At 37.6% G+C, this 16709-nt stretch overlaps 2 protein-coding genes across 2 annotated transcripts; both read left to right on the top strand.

The window, feature by feature from the left end:
* Positions 1-207: 207 nt before the first annotated feature.
* On the top strand, positions 208-10717 carry LOC108906723 (PAX-interacting protein 1-like). Its single transcript, XM_018710066.1, has 10 exons — positions 208-404; positions 457-2745; positions 2982-3411; positions 3580-4171; positions 4592-4824; positions 4879-4986; positions 5043-5329; positions 5390-5621; positions 5674-5887; positions 9168-10717. The coding sequence occupies exons 1-10, from the start codon at positions 309-311 to the stop codon at positions 9730-9732; spliced, it is 5046 nt and encodes a 1681-aa protein (XP_018565582.1). The 5' UTR covers positions 208-308; the 3' UTR covers positions 9733-10717.
* A 430-nt stretch (positions 10718-11147) lies between these two features.
* Positions 11148-12908, top strand: LOC108906506 (tetratricopeptide repeat protein 4). The gene is made up of 7 exons (XM_018709790.1): positions 11148-11479; positions 11539-11656; positions 11706-11877; positions 11935-12248; positions 12307-12463; positions 12515-12676; positions 12767-12908. Exons 1-7 carry the CDS (start codon positions 11327-11329, stop codon positions 12855-12857), a joined length of 1167 nt encoding a protein of 388 aa, XP_018565306.1. The 5' UTR covers positions 11148-11326; the 3' UTR covers positions 12858-12908.
* The last annotated feature ends 3801 nt before the right edge of the window (positions 12909-16709 follow it).

Raw genomic sequence — 16709 nt, 5'->3', positions numbered from 1 at the left:
AATATCCCTTAACTGGAAAAATAATCAATTTAATTTTGGCGCCTAAGCTTTGGTCAACAAAGTTCAATAACATCACATAAAAAATAATCAATTCGAAGAAAATAAGCTATTAAATCAATATTTTAGTTTTTCCCTGGGAGGGTATTAAGAAAACATTTTTTTTCCCAGTAACTTTTCTGGTTTACATTGGTTAACTTGGTGCGCTAATGTCGCCAACTTGATTGTGTATGGAGGAAAATGGAGCCTAGAAATAAATTTTATGATAAAATGAATTTATACGGAATATATCCTCAATAATATTGTTAAAAATGGGTGACTTACCAGAAGCAGTATTAAAATTAGAGTTAAGTGATGACGTTTTTAAAGGAATTAAATTCTTTATTAGCGGAGAAGTACATGAAAAGGTACTAAAAACAAGTCACAAAATGTTATTGTTCTTATTTATTTCCTTTTTAGATAATAGATTTATTAAAATGCGGTGGTGCCGAGAGACTTAACTATTTCTCAGATTATGTCACACATTTAATAGTTGGTGATAACCCCGAAGAAAACGATATCGTTGATGCCAATGATGTTTACGAAGTACCAGCTCTTACCCCAAAATGGATTGTGATGTGCGCCCGTTTAAAGAAACTAGTAAGCCCCAGGTCTTATTTGTATGTACCAGGAGGGAAATTATTATCAAATCTAGTGTTTTGCTTTAGCAACATAAGGGAAGATCTCAAATACCTTTGGTCTTTAATCACACACAATGGAGGTACTGTACAACTTAACTTGAATAAAAACTGCACCTATCTGGTAGCGACCGATACAAATAGCATCAAGTATCAAAAAGCCGAAGCTTTAGGACCTGACTATATAAAGATTGTCACTCCAGATTGGGTAGTTCAAACAATAAAAGCTAATTCTCTAGCGGACGCTGTTCTGTTTCATCCAAAGTTAATCAATTGGCCGAAACCGGTGAAACATGAAAGCACGACAGCCATTACAGGTTTCGAACCAGAACAGGCGGAAGACTTTGATAAAAACAAAGAGAAAAGCGTGTCAGATTCTACGCAAGCTTTATTAGAAAAATTGAAGCAGAGGATGCCTTGGAACCAGCCCAGTACACCAAAAACTACGTCCTCAGACCCTATCGCTCCGCCTAACGTCGTAGCGCCTAGTTTTATACAGAAAGGCCCGAATCATCAACCTCCGAAGAGCCACATGAATCAAGTGCCTGCTCAGCCTTTGCCAGTAACACCTCAGTCACCCATCGCCCCTAATTTTCCACAGATACCCAGATCTCCTTCGGCCCTACCAAGCCAGCACATACCGCGCAGTATCGTACACCACACCCCGACACAAGCGCCTTTCCAGGAGCAGCAGAACCCTCTGAACATCAGCAGATTGATGGGCCAACAACAGGCCAGATCCAACATTCAACAACTCAGGGGTCAGCTGGGCCAAAGCCAGCTCCACCAACAGCTGCTCCAACAGAGAATGCAACAGAATCAGCAGAATTTGATTCAACGAACATCCACGGGACAGATAACCGTCCAGCAGCAACTCTTACAACAGCAACTAGCTCAGAGACAACTATTACAAAATCAGTTGAACCAGCAACAGAGGCAGAACACCAATCAGCAATCTATGGGGCCCGGTCCCCAAGGCGTTGGGCAAAACCAGCAGCCGATAGGGTCAAACCAACACCTGGGACAGTTGAGCCAACAACAGATCTCCCAGTTGCAACAGCAGCAGCTGTTGAAGCAGAATCAACAGCAGCAGCTCCAACTTGGTCAAAATCAACCGTTGGCACTTAATCAGAATCAGCAGCTGCTGCAGAATCAAGTATTGCAACAACAAAGCCAGCAACAGAATCAAATGAGCCAACAGAGTCCGATAAACCAACCACAAAGCCAGGTCAACCAACAACAAAATCAAATGAACCAACAGCAGAATCAAATGAACCAACAACACAATCAGATGAACCAACAACAGAGTCAAACGAATCAACAGCAGCAAAACCAGCTGCAACAGCAACAAATCCAGATGGGACAGGGTCAGAACTTCTTGCAGAGCTTGAACCAGAACCAACAGACCCTGCAGCAAAAGCAGCAGTTCTTAAATCAGCCGCAGACCGTCACCAGCCAACAACAGATCATACAGAATCAGTCGAATTTATCTGTACAGCAATTCCTCAACCAAAACTTCAATCAGAACCAAAACGCAAACCAAGAAATGAACCTGCAGCAGCCCGTCTCCCAGCAGCAACCAAACATGGGCCAACAACTGAACGCTCAGGTTCTAAACCAACAACTCAGCTCTCAGAATTTGGGCCAGCAGCTCAACCAGCAACAGCTCAACCAACAGCTGAACCAACAGAACCAGATGAGTCAGCAGCTGGTCCAACAGAACGCGCTGTTAAACCAACAGCTCAACCAGCAGAACCAGATGGGACAGCCCCTGAATCAACAGGATCAGCTGAATCAACAGTTGAACCCGCAAAGTCAGCTGAACCAGTTGAACCAGAACATCAACCCGCAAGGCATGGAGCAGGGATTGTCGCAAAATATCAGTCAGGCGCTGAACCAGCAGCTCAATCAAGGGATGGGTCAGCACTTGCAGCAGCAGAATCTACAGCAGCAGCAGATCAACAGGCAGAATTTGCAGCAGCAGCAGCAGTTGAACAATCAGCAGAACTTGAGTCAGCAGATGCAGACGCAGCAGCAGGGGCTCAACCAACAGCAGCAACAGATTCCACAGGTAAGAACTGATTTTATTAATGACGTGGGTTTGTATCACTTTTTAAACACCTCGATTTTTTATTTTTCTCTACGTTTGCCAGTTGTTATGTAACTTTGATTAGTATTTTTTTAATGTGTTGTATTCCTTTATAATTCAATTTATTAAATTTGTGTTCTTTAATTTAGTGGTTGATTGTAATATGAAACAAAAAAACATTCACCGTCTCGTAAATAAACAAATAACGTTCTACGCAGATAAACCAGCAATTGAATTCCCCGCTGCCGCAGCAAGTAGTGCGCCCCCAGTTCCCGCAGCAGGGCGGCGTCAACCAACAGATCCTGATAAACCAGCAGTCGCCGCAGTCCCCCGTACCGCAGCGTGCCCAGATAAACCAACACCTGTGGGCGCAGCAACCCTCGCAGGTCCCTGGACAACAGATAATCCGTCATTCAGTGAACGTCGTTCAGCAGCCGGGTCCCAGGGTGCAGTGGTCCCCGAACGCACAACAGGCCAATGTGGTGCCACAGCGACAGTTCATACAGCTGGACGCCAGGACCCACAACGAGCTGCAGAAGATGCCGCCCGAGCAGCAGGCGTTGTTCGTGGCGAAGCTGCAGAGGCAGCGACAGCTTTTGAAGCAGGTCCAGCAGCGAGGCGGGGGCGGGAGCCATATTTTGATCAGAGGTTAGTGAAAAATTTAACTTTCGCGTTGTATTTATTTTTCAGTGATTGTTACTCTTCGTCAATTATGATTTTATAAAACTTATGAAATTTATCATCAGGGATATGCGTTTTCAGTAAAATTTACCATGGCTATAAAACTTTTACAACAATGCGGTTACATATTTACAGGAAACGTGCCTCCGGGTCTAACGACCCAGCAGCAGTTCCAGTGGCTGCAGCAGCAAGCCAAACAGCAGGGAATTGTCTTGCCGGCGAACATCCAACAGCAAAACATCACGCCCGGCACCCTCACGCAGCCGGGTCTGTCGCAAAACATCCAACACGCGCCCGGCCTGAGCCCCATCAACCAGAACAGCCCCCAGTTCGCCGACCAAAACCAACAGCAGCAGCTCCAACTGAGGCAGTACAGATTGCAACAGCTGCAGTTGCAGAGGGAGCAGAAAAATCACCTGGCGCAGCAGCAGCCGGGTACGCCAAGTACGTCGTTTGTCTGTGAGAGCGTCTCATCGCCGTCTTCGTTGTTGGCGCCTCTGCAGCAACCCACCATCGTACGACCCATCGGTCAGCCGCAACTGGCCGATTCAACGACAAATCCGCCGCCAGTTCCGGAAGCTAACATTCAGCATTCTCTCGTCGTCAACGCGAAGACGAAAACGGCGCTAGCGAACATGCTGAGCATTAAGTTGCAGAGCGGCGGGTCTTCTATGGGCGTGCAGAGGCCGGAAACGCTGCCTGAGCCCTCAGCCGCTGGAACATTAAGGTAATATACTAAAAAATCAGTTTGAGGGGTACAAATGAACTACTACTGTAATTTAGTGCCAGAAAAGTAGGCACTGATTCATTTTCGAGATGTAGATCATGTGACCAGTAGGTAAGGCGTACTATTCCATGGGCATATCATTTTAGAGGGTTTCAAAATTGTAAATTTAGAATAATAGATAGATTTGTTGATTTTGGTAAAATTATCCTTACGAATTTACACTTGTTGTGTTGTTGTGAAGGCATTCCCATTTTTATAGACCATAAACGAAGGTTTTTAGGTAGATAATACTTAAAATTATTTTATCGTATTAAAAAATTGTGAACATCTACTTTTGGTTTTATTTACGATTCTACTGTGTAATATTTTGGCACCGAAGGATGATAATGGTTTAAATTTAACCATAACGTTCGTTCATAGGCTGATGACGGCCCAGCATAATGCCGCCTTAAACTCTAAGCCGCAGGAGATCATCGCCCTGCAACGTAGAACCATAAGCGGGCCTAACGGCGAAATAATAAAACCGCCGGGGGCTCAACCTCTACCTATTACGCCAACCAACGATCCTCCCAAGCTGCAGTATTGCCCAAAACCGGCGTTGCCCTTACAACACCGACCCGGCCCGTTTTACGGTCACAATCCTAACCTGAAATGTAAGTCAGACTCGTAAATTGACTTTTATACATTATTCACCACTTTTTTTTCAGTACCGCCAGACTTATTCCTCCTAGGTTGCATTTTCGTAGTGGTGGAGCTGGAGAGCTTCCTGGAGGAGCGGATACCGGGTTGGCAACAGAAAATCGAGAAACACGGGGGTAAATGTCTCCGTATCATCGAGGATTTCAATCGTTTATCCGAGTTTTCCTTTCAGGGGAGGTGGAGAAGCAGTACTGTAGCCGTGTCACCCACGTCTTGTGCGAGACCCAGCGTCATGGTGTCGTGATGCAGGCCCTGAGGGACTGTAAACGTTGCGTGACCATCGTGTGGCTCAGCGACGTGATGGCGAGGAAACAGGTGCTGCCCCCCTGGACGGCCCTGCACCTCCCGAACATTTACTTGGACACTGCCCCGGCCTCCAAGCACTTGATCTCCATCAGCGGCTTCGAGGGCAGCGACCGCAATAGGGTGAAGCATATGATTAAGTATACGGGAGCAAAGGTAGGTGATACGGACTGTCAAAAATTAAATTTTTTTTTGAGCGTTTGTATTTTTTCCCAGTGTACGACGTACTTCTCGAAGCACAACACGCTCCTGATATCGGCCAAGGCGGAGGGACGGAAATGTGTGTACGCGAAAAAATGGCAGATCCCCGTCGTCAACGTGCAGTGGTTAACGGACGTGATGCTGGGTAACTTCGCCGCCTTGAACCAGATGGAGCACCAGATTTACCAGCAGTTCTCCAACCCCTCTAATTTCAGCTTCGACCCGAAACTGGTACCGAATCTGATGCGTAAGTCCTTGCGTTAGCGGATAACGGGGAAGTAATGGAGTTTTTTTTGTAGTCGCTTGGAAGGCCCCCATAAACATATCTCAGGAATCGTACGAACGGGTGAAACGAAGCGCCTCGCCTGTGGTGCTGCCCAAGAAGCCTAAAAAGCTGAAGACCGAGGCTACGGACGAGAACGATAATATAAGCGACGATCACGTCACTAATTCAACCCACAGGATATTGTTCTCCATGTTTTCCGATACCAAACCCCTGCAGAAAATGGTCAGGTAAGGTTTAAATGAGATGTGTAAATATTCTTGTACGGTTCGCCAAAAAATGTGCAGATCATTTCAAATATATACGTCATCCCTTAAGGAACACGAAATATACAAAATCCTTGTTTTATGGCGATTATTCGAAGTTAAGAAAGATTCCGCTACAGATTACATAAATTTAATTTGCTTTAAATCAATATTATCAGTATTCTGCGACTGAGACGTTTGAACTACTCCGTCCAATTTTAAAATCCCGCTGAAATTATTTTGTCATTAGCGGATGCTTGCGACGAAGTTCATAGTAAGTGTTTAACAGATGTGTTAAATATTAAAATTTTAGTACGCATTTAAAATTTAATAGTGAGGTATAGAATTGCCCCTTAATTTGTCATATAGGTACTATATTGGAAAAACGTCAGTTTTTTGAGATATGAGCTGTTTAAATTTGCTTAAAAACTCTTTAAATTTATAATTTTTAACGGAATTGCATGTTATGGTGGTTATTTTTAATAATACTCATAAAAGAATGTTCGATTAAAAATTGCTGTACTCTACGATGCATTATTTTGCTTTTATTATCAAGTAAATCAAATTTTTTTGATACAAACTGATTTGTATCAAAAATAGTAGTCATTGAAGCTTTTCACCTTCAAATTCTTTGAAACTGAACCGATCGACTTGAAATTTGGCAGAGAGTTAGAGAAAAGGTCAATGAACATTAGTGACATAGCGCCGATTGACGCTTCCACCCTGTTGGGGGTTGACACCCCTTCTCGGGGGTGGAAATTTTTTCTCAAAAATAACACTGGAAATCAAAGAAAGAGAATCATATTTTGAGCAAATAATATTCCAAGAATTTTTTCGAGAAATCAATAGTTTTTCAGTTATTCACGATTGAAAATTTTGATTAAAAAAAACACTATTTCAAAGTATTTTTCGCAAATAACTCAAAAACTACGCATTTTATTAAAAAAAGTGTAATGAACAAAAATGTAGCTTATAAATTAACAAAGAAAATCGTTTTTAAAAAAGTGTTGTACGTCCTATACAAAGCGAAATATGGTTAGTGGAATGGGACTTGTTTTGGGGGAATACTTAAATCGATGTATTCAACGTCAAATGACGGAAAAAGGATTAATTTTACGTGTATAACGCTCGAGTTTTTTGTAGTACTCAAAAAGACCTTCAAAATGATAACTTATGAAACTTAATTGGGAGTTATTGTCAAAAACAGATGGGTGGCTCATATTTTTTAAGAAAAAATGAGCAGTAAACGCTGTACCATTTCCATCAGAATTAAAATTAATCGTAGACCCTTTACAATTAGTTTTGTTTTAGTGTTTTTCATTCAATCCTGAAGTTAGATCGGTTTAGAATGCCTATTTTTTGAATAATGTACGTTAAAAGTTGAAAACGTATTTTTCATTATTCAAAAAAAAATGCCTTATTTATATAATAACTCTGAAACAATGAAAGATACGTAAAAATTGATAGACAACAAAAATGTAACTTTTTTTTCAACAAATATTTTACTTTTTTTTTATTCCTATAGCATAAAAAATAAAGGAGATATCGTCAGTTGAAGTATCTGTTTTAGTAAAAAACGACCTGTCTCGAGCCCTTCGATCCTTTCCCTTTAAAAAACGAAGGAATTGAAAGCTTTTATATGCAAATAATCTTACAGCTCTTGAAATTATCTTTAAAGTGCTTTTTTGTATGATACTATGGCTTCAATGTTAATCAAAGTACAACACAATTATAGCATTCCAAGATTTAAAACGTAATTTTTTATCTTTTTTTTTAGCACAGGGGTGATTTATAAGGGTTGAAAAGTGTTATGAGATACAAATTCTTTCATAAGCAATGAGGGAATTTTTATTTTAAATAATTGCACCGCTGCGCAATACGTCTGAACGTAGCTACCGTGCCGTGTGCGAAAGTTTATCGCGTGCGAATATATACGTCTGGAGCAGTTAGACCACTTATAGTTTTACATTATGTTGTGTTAAATTACGATTTACGATAAATTTTACGATTTTATTTTGAATAAAATACAGTATATGTACTAAATAGAAACTGAAAGAAACATGAACAATCTTGGTATTATTACCAGTACCTCTTTCCATAAAAATATTTGTCACAATTGGTATAAGCTCTCCCGCAAAAATTCGCCTTACCAGTTACAATAATCCAGTAGCTAATGCGCATGGTTGCGAATATATACGGTTTGAGCAGCCTGATCCAATTTAACTATTCAAGCGAATTAATACGTCTGGAGCAATTTGAGCCCTATAAATTTTTAGCGAATATATACGTCTGGAGCAGTGAAAGGGTTAAAAAGTATTTTTTTTTTCATTTTTGTCAATACAGGGGTGGTTTTTAGGGGTTGAAAGGGAAAAATTCTTTTGTTAGGTATAAGGTAACTTTTATTTTAAATAATTGCATTAAATCATTCCAAATCTTTAAAAAGTAATTTTTTATCATTATTGTTTGCATAGGAGTAGTTTTTAAGGGTTAAATAAAGGGTCGAAAAGATCAAATATATCATAAAACATGTTCAGAAACATTTAACATTATTTAATCTTTGTGCTTGAACAAGATTTTCATCAATAAAATGCTTAAAACTAAATTTTTTCAATTTTTTTCACTTGGGGGTAGTTTTTACCCGTAAAAGACAAAAAGCGTCAATCGGGCTTATATCCCTTTTGAACCTAAGCCTAAGATGAGTCTTATTTTAAATTTTCATGCAAATCCATGCACTTTCAAAGGAGCTTACAGCTGATTTTCAGCTTCAATGACTGTAGTAAAATGCGTTGCTGATGACCAATAAAATAGTTAATTGAGAAATCTTACATAAAATTTCGAGAGAAACTTTTATTAGGCGCTTTCTTTTACAATAAAATAAAACTGTAATGTCGTCTCCTGAAAAAGTATGGACTTATTTGCTTAGGGTTGAGGGAATCTCTCACATTTCTGTAAATGCAATGACTTCAATTGCCGTGTCAAAAACTGAGACACTTATACGCAAGTATTGGCATAATTTCAGTTAAATCGGACAAATATTTTAGAATTATTTGAAAAAAACAAATTTTTTGCCATCTTGCGGCTAAACGCACCATATTTTAGGGCAAATTTCTGCAAATTTTCATCTGGTGTCATATTTATTCTAGGCAATATTGTACTTACTTTTTATAAAATATAAAAGTATTGCATTTTTTGGGTCCAAGTCGCACCATTTCGCGAATTTCTAAAATAGTAGTGAAAAAATCTCGTTATTCTTGTTCCATTGCAGGGATCTGGGAGGCTCGGTGGCGAAGGACCACGCGAATTTCACTCACCTCATAATGTCGCACCTTGCGCGTTCCAACAAGCTCTTCTTCGCCATAGCTAGGGGGGCGCAGGTGCTCTCCGAGCAGTGGCTGAAGGACTCGCACGCGGCCAACCAGTTCCTCCCCGAGAACAACTACAACCTGAACTCCAAAGACTTCAACTACGAGTATAAGTGCGACATAGACCAGACCCTGTCGACGAAAAATAGAAACAAGCTGTTCGAGGGCAAGTTCTTCTTTGTCACCCCGAGCGTCTTCCCCAGCAAGAGGCTGGTGGCGGAGCTGATCCAGAGCTGCGGCGGCGTCGTGGAGAGGATAAGACGCAGTTCGGCGCAGATCGACGCGACCAGCGTCAATTCCCCTTACAGTTACTTCATCGTCACCCACGAGAACGACTTGCACCTGGTCGCCGACCTGCTGAAGAACAAGAAGGACAAGACGAAGATCGTGTGTAACGTCGAGTTAGTTTTCAGCGCGATTTTGAAGCAGACGTTCGAGGTTGAACCGTACGCGGTGTGCGTTTTATGATTCCTCAGGAAAGGTCAGTGGGGTCATTAGTATTTATTGTTGAAACGGGGGGATAGTTTGTCTGTAAGAAAAATCTAATTCGGTAGTAGAGTAAATTTTTATCTTCTCAATGTGTCGAGTCGCGTTTGCACCATGCGGATAGTAGCAAAGTTTTAAGAGATGCAGCGAACCTGCACCGAAATTTTGGCTGCTAGTTGCAAGGTGTGAATGCTTAAATTTGTAAACGTGATGCAAAAAAAGTTGCAATTGGACTTTAAATGTGCCGATTTTTATTAACAGTTCAAATTTAACGTTACAAATATTCACATATCTTGGCTAGTCAAAAAAAAAATATATAAAAGTTTATAGAATTTTTAGTACTGTAATTTTTATACAACTGTTTTGATATAGAGGCCTGTATTCAATTTTTTTCAAATATCGTTTCATGAAAATCATTTCTTTACCCGTTAATTCGTTAAAATGGATAGATTATTATTTCTTAGTTGTGTTAGAGGAAGTTAATAATTTTTTTTTTGTTATAAAAAGTTTAACCCGTTACCAAGAAGTTTGTGCCTTTTAAATATATTTTAAAGGTATAAATGATAACGAACCGTCAAAATATTGATGTTTTTTTTTGAGTATTGAATTAAGGTATAAATATTATATGAGATTTAGTGTAAGTACATTGAAGTTTCTGTATATTTTCTATTGCTTCAGAGAAGCATATCTATTGTCGACTTATGTTTTCATTAGTAAATACGTAATAAAATGTAAAATATACTGTGTATAGTTAATTTCTGTATTTAATTGAAAATCGTCCCACAATTAAAGGCATAGTCCAGTTTTTCTCAGTAATTGCTTATTTTGAAAATTCCAATGGAAAAAATTGCAAAACTTTCCTTGTGATTTTTGTAAATGTGCTATGCCTTTAAAATATGGACATTGCTTATTATTTTTATTATTATTTCAGGTAAATTAGTTGAAAGAAACTTTCTATTTTTTTTGTGCAGTAAAATGTTTTGAGAAAAAAGTTTTTTATAGATTTTGTTAATTTCAACAAAAAAAGATGTAATTCGTTCTTATGAAAATATACCAATAAATTACTATAGAAAAAGCCGTGCCTACTTTCACACATCTGACATAATGGAACTACTACCCCACCTCATACTATATTATTCTTGTTTGAAAGTTAGGTTATAAAATTATCTTTGATATTAGTTGCAAAAAATACCTAATTTCTTGAAAAAAAAAATGGAAAAAAGTTTTGAAACACAATCAGCATATAAAAAGGAAAGGAAAATATGTTCTTAGAATTGATTGAATGATTTTCATGTCCATAAAATATTATGGAAGAGGAAGCAGCATATATGCCTAACTTCACACGTCATTTGAAGCAATAGAACTACTACCCCACCCCATCATATGACCATATTGTTTACTGATAAAGTTAGGTTAGAAAACTATCGACATATAAAGTAAAGAATATCTATTTTTTAAGGTGTTAATAGGTGTTAAATAAAGTGACATTGGAAATATTTCCATACAATTTCACTTCATACAAATAAACCACCAGCGGAAATTTATATATACAAAGTAGTGCAAATAATTTATTAAAATGGAAAATGAAGAAAAACCCGTTAAAAAACCCATGACACATGAAGAGCGTCTTGAACTAGCAGATAAACTAGACAGGGAGTTGGACGAATTCATAGAAAAGCTTCCGAGAAGGAAATATGATGAAGGGTGGCCCGAAGATCGATGGGAAGAAGTGAGATTAAACTCAGTGTTATTTTCTCCCGTGTGACTATATCAAAACAATTTTTTTAGGAAATGGAAAAGCACCCTTTTTTCATGACCCAAGCGCCCAAACCTGGCCAGGAACTGCATCCCTTGTACGAGGGTCTACAACAATTAAAATACGACCCAGACGAAAATGAACCCGAAGGTAAGAATTATCCGTTTTCATTGTTTCTTGTTTTACGCGATGATTTTAGAACTGGCGACAAGTTATAAGGAAGACGGTAATTTCAATTTCAAGCATAAAAACTACCGATTGGCTGTCGTGGCGTACACGGAAGCTATCAAGGTTAAATGCGGGAAGCCAGAAATCGAAGCGACGCTATTCAATAACAGGGCAGCTTCACATTACTTCCTTAAAAATTATAGGTGACTACGCTCAAAATAACTTTCCGATTAACCAAAAATTCAATCCTGGATTTTCAGGTCTTCTTTAATGGACTGCGAATCGGCTTTAAAAATTAATCCAGATTATGACAAAGCTTTAAGTCGAGCAGCAAATTGTTGCTTCCACTTGAAACAGTATATAAAAGCAGTAGACTACTGCGATAAAATACTAGAGAAACAAAAAGATAATAAAGAAATATTAGAATTGAGGCAGAACAGCATAAATGCCGCTAAATTGAAGGAAAGGGACGATAGAAAGAATGAAGCCGCAGCCAAAAGGAAAGCTAAGGAGGAGGAGGACATAATAAAAGAGATAATTAACAGAGGGTATAACATCGAAGGGAGAACCAAAGGTAATTCTTTAATGTTTAGTTAACCGGGAAATTACCAAACGTATAATTTTTTTTTCAGCGCACATATCTATAGAAAAGTTGGAACCTTGCTTCCCCGAACTGATGCATAACAGAGTATTTTTAGACCCCTCTTCCACTCTCGTATGGCCTGTTGTATTTGTATATCCAGAATACAAAATCATGGACTACATACAGCAATTTAGCGAAAAGCAAACGTAATTAGTCAGTTTTTTTTCTGATTCATTTGATTAACGAGAATATTTCAGGTTTTCGGAACACCTTGCTTTGGTGTTTGAGAGTTTTCCTGATTGGGACGAAGACAAGAAATACATTCCAGGAAACATAAATATTTATTTCGAAACTCCGAGGAAGAAAATTATCAGTATAGACGTGAATAAAACGTTAAGCGATGCCCTCAAAACCAGAGAGTAAGTACGATTTGCAATAACAAAACGCGACGTTACATAACGCAACATGTGATCGTGTGAAGCAATTTGTTAATAAATAATTATTTTCAGTTACATCATCAGAGGGGGAACGCCGTCTTTTATAGTGATGGTGAGGGAGAGCCCTGCAGAAAAACGTTTTTTGCAAGAATATTCCATATAAATTTTCCCTGTATCATATTGAATTTTACAATAAAATATTGATTTTACAATAAACAAATTGTTCTTACTTTTCCCGAGTCTGTTCAACTGATTTACTGAAGAATTTTTGCAGATTTTACGTAATATACTTACAATAACCGTAAACAGTTACTAAATCTTCATAAAGGATACATTTTGCATGAAAAATTGAAGAATTTGACTTGACATTTGAAAATTTGGTAAGTTTCAGCTTGTAATGTTGGTAGTGCCGGGCAACTAGTTCGCTGGCAGTCGCTAGGTTACCGGCACTGCACGAAAATATACAAAATGGCGTCGTGATGTTACCCGTTGCTATCGCGGACGTTATCAGAATATTTATCAATATAAGTAAACAGATTGAGACGACCGGCGTCCAGAATTGTCATAAATGCACCAAAAGACAGTCGATGTAAGTGATAAGTGCACAAATACCGTACTCTGTGAAGTGTATGTGTGAAAAAAGCGTGGTGGAAAAATGTAATGTTTCTTTGTCTACATCAAGTAGGCTATGCAAAGTGTTCATGGTTGTTCTTTACTTTTTTCGACGACTTCTCATCCCCCTGCCCACTAGGATTATTTATTGTGATATATGAAGGATTCTACCCGTAAGTACTATTCACCTGAAACACTTTCCATTGAATCCGAGTCAATTTTCATTGAAAATTTTAAGTAGGACATCGAAAATCTTGGGCGTATACAAGAACAATGTTTGGAATATACATCTGGTCCACAATTTTGATATATTGTGGTGGCCCGACGAATTTTATTAAAAATATCGATTTCGTATCTCCTTACGCCTTTCCGAAGATTTTAATGGTATCCTGTATTGTTAATAAACGATTTATGTGGACCATAAATTTCATTCCTCGACCGGGAGTCGTAAAAATACACGCGGAAATTCTTGCGAGATGATCATCTAGCTTAAGCGACATTCTATAAATTACATTCATTGGACTTTTTTTATTGCAGATTCCCTATTTTGAAGACTGGCTCTACATTCCTCTTGACTTTTTAAAATTACTTTGTAAGTACCGTTACGCTTTTTTTAAATTTCAATGGGTACTTAGATTAGATAAGTTACGGTTTAATTGCTTAGACCCCGTGTTTTTTATCAGTTGTAAATGAAAGGGCATAGCCGTTATTTAGATAAAACAATGGCTCTAATTAATTTTGATAACCCTAAAATGTTTTCTTTTACTGGTATTCTACATAATTGCCCATTTGGTTCCATTTAGATAATATTCTTCCGTTTTGTCAAGAAGCTTTTACAGAGAACAGTTAATTTATTAGAATTTCGGCGGTTTTATAATTTTATTTTTTTAGAAACGACTTCCGTCACTATGCAGGTACAGCATGAGTTAACATTTTCTAGTTATTATAAGTTGATTAAAAAGTTATTAGTATAGGAGCTTGACACCTGTATGTACAGCAGTTCATTCTCTAAAAACTTTATAGACGTTGTAACAAAAAATAAATTCCTTGTGCTAGCCCAAGAATTATTTTACATGAAAATTAGTTCTCTGTTCCCCAAAATTCATTGGAAATGTTATGCCGGAATTATTATGACGCATATTACTTTGTCCGTACTGTAAAAGGCTCTAGTTGCAAATTGTTTGGAATTGCTTTGTAATTACAAGGTACTTATTTAATGCATGCTAACTAATAATCAATGTCTATTACTGGGCCCCGACTACTTCGTATCTGATTACTTTGCGGTCTCGCACGTCACATCCAATTAACTTTTTTGATTATACCCAACTCTTCCACTTCTGTTTTGATTATATCCGATCCGTTCGTTTCTGTATATGTATGAAGTTTTTTAGGAGTTGGGGAGTTTGGATGGTCGGAAATAACGAAATGAATTTGGGCATTGATTTTTTTGTCTTGGCTTTAATAAATCGGGTTCTAATTTATTGGGTAATTTTGGGGATTTTTAATTACCTAATTTTTAATCAGCGGTACCGACATTTCGATTACATTCTACAATTTGACAGTTTTAGCAGACCCTCTAAGCGTAATAGACAGTTTAGAGAACCTGATAGAAGTTTATACATCGACGTGAAATAAATTAAATGTCTTTCTTATCTTGGTAGGTAGGTAATTTTTCTATGAATGAAATCAAAAATTATTCGTAAATAACTAACTTTCTAGATTTTGTTAAGTACCGCTCTATTTTGATTGATTTTTATTCTAAAAGTTGGTACCTAACTTTACTTGTCAATAAATTTTTTTTTTTTCGAGAACCTTCATCAAAAGTCGACATTTTCGTTAAAACCTCAGTTGACACTGATTCTTTTTTGTCATCTGGCTGCAAAATACTCTTTATTATCCAACACTTGTATATAATGAGAGCATTTCGCGACTTTTTGTTCTGGCAAGCTGAATTTATCACTATAGATGTTAAATATTATGTACAGGCTGGTCCATTTTCTGTGGGATTTCAGGGTATTTCAGAAACTTCTAAAGATATGATAAATCTGACACGACGTTCTCGAGCTGAATTTTCATGGCAAACTCAATTGTCAAATCAGAAATTTGCTATCTTCATTTGTTTCTGAGTTACAGGACGTTTCTCGTTATAGTGACACTTTTGAATTTGTCTGTATCTCAGCTGTTAAATAAGGTAGAGTTAAAGAGAAAACTGCTCAAGACTAATTCTTCGGCGTAGAATTGAATGTCGGTATTAGATTTTTAGTAGGTCTTAAGATTCCAGAGTTATGACCCAAAGTTATATTTTTTTAAATTTGAAATCGTCTATGACCTAAAAAAATGTGTTTTATATATAAATTCGATCCTTTTTTACATTTTAAAATGGCTGGCTATGAAAATACATACAAAACTATAATTCTTACTTTTAAAAAACTAATATCTGTTGTAGAAATATGAAGTTTATTTAAAATATATATTACAGATAAGAAAAGACGAGCGTTTTCAAATTTTTATTCCACTTCAACTCAAGTTACAATATTAAACGTAAATTAAACAATAGCAAGTACCTACATTATCATCTAAATGTTCAAATTGCCGTCCGTCAACTGTCGCATATTTCCCGCATCTTCTGGCAAAGCTTCGGGTAGCATTCATTAAATGTATATCTATTAGAAATATTATTAAAATAATTTTTTAAGTCCCTCGATACAGTAAAAGGAATTTTAAATATAATATCTTTTAGAAAACCCCAAAGGAAAGAGTCCAACGGACTCAAATCATGTAACCTAGATGGCCATCTGATCGGTACGTTTGTTGTTGTCCACCTATCTCCTAAAATTTCAGATCAGATTTGAGTTTTGTAAAAGTAGGAATTATAGTTTTATATGTATTTTCATAGCCAGCCATATTAAAAAGGAAAAACATATATAATTTATATATAAAACACCCCTTATCTCCTGTGTTTGTAAAAATAACTATAGTATGTGATATATTGCTAAAAAGCAAAAAAGATCTCTATCTTTTTGGACCATGGGCACCTACGATTTCCATTTAAAAAATTATAACTTTGGGTCACTCCGAAATCTTAAGATCTACTAAAAATCTAATACCGGCTTTCAATTCTACGCCAAGGTAGAAGAGATACAGACATGTTCAAAAATGTGACAATAACGAGAAACGCCCTGTAACTCAGAAACAAATGAAAATAGCAAATTTCTGACAGTCGAGTTTGTCATGAAAATCGAGCTCGAGAACGTCGCGTCAGATTTATTATATCTTTAGTAGTTTCTGAAATACCCTGAATTCCCATCGAAAATGGGGAAAATGTACAATAACATATTAGTTTCCACAGTCATAAAAATGGGGGGGGGAGATTGTTTACAGGCTGGTTAATTGTATAATTTTT

Source organism: Anoplophora glabripennis, unplaced genomic scaffold (assembly GCF_000390285.2).
Source record: "Anoplophora glabripennis isolate ALB-LARVAE unplaced genomic scaffold, Agla_2.0 scaffold59, whole genome shotgun sequence".
NCBI classification, from domain to species: Eukaryota; Metazoa; Arthropoda; class Insecta; order Coleoptera; family Cerambycidae; genus Anoplophora; species Anoplophora glabripennis.
This window is presented reverse-complemented; position numbering and strand designations above follow the sequence as displayed.

Coding starts and splice junctions, on each gene's coding strand:
- LOC108906723 (XM_018710066.1), top strand. CDS start 309: ATGGGTGACTTACCAGAAGCAGTATTAAAATTAGAGTTAAGTGATGAC. Junction 405..456: donor GCGGAGAAGTACATGAAAAG/GTACTAAAAACA, acceptor TTTCCTTTTTAG/ATAATAGATTTATTAAAATG. Junction 4,987..5,042: donor GAAAATCGAGAAACACGGGG/GTAAATGTCTCC, acceptor TTTTCCTTTCAG/GGGAGGTGGAGAAGCAGTAC.
- LOC108906506 (XM_018709790.1), top strand. CDS start 11,327: ATGGAAAATGAAGAAAAACCCGTTAAAAAACCCATGACACATGAAGAG. Junction 11,480..11,538: donor CCGAAGATCGATGGGAAGAA/GTGAGATTAAAC, acceptor CAATTTTTTTAG/GAAATGGAAAAGCACCCTTT. Junction 11,657..11,705: donor AGACGAAAATGAACCCGAAG/GTAAGAATTATC, acceptor CGATGATTTTAG/AACTGGCGACAAGTTATAAG.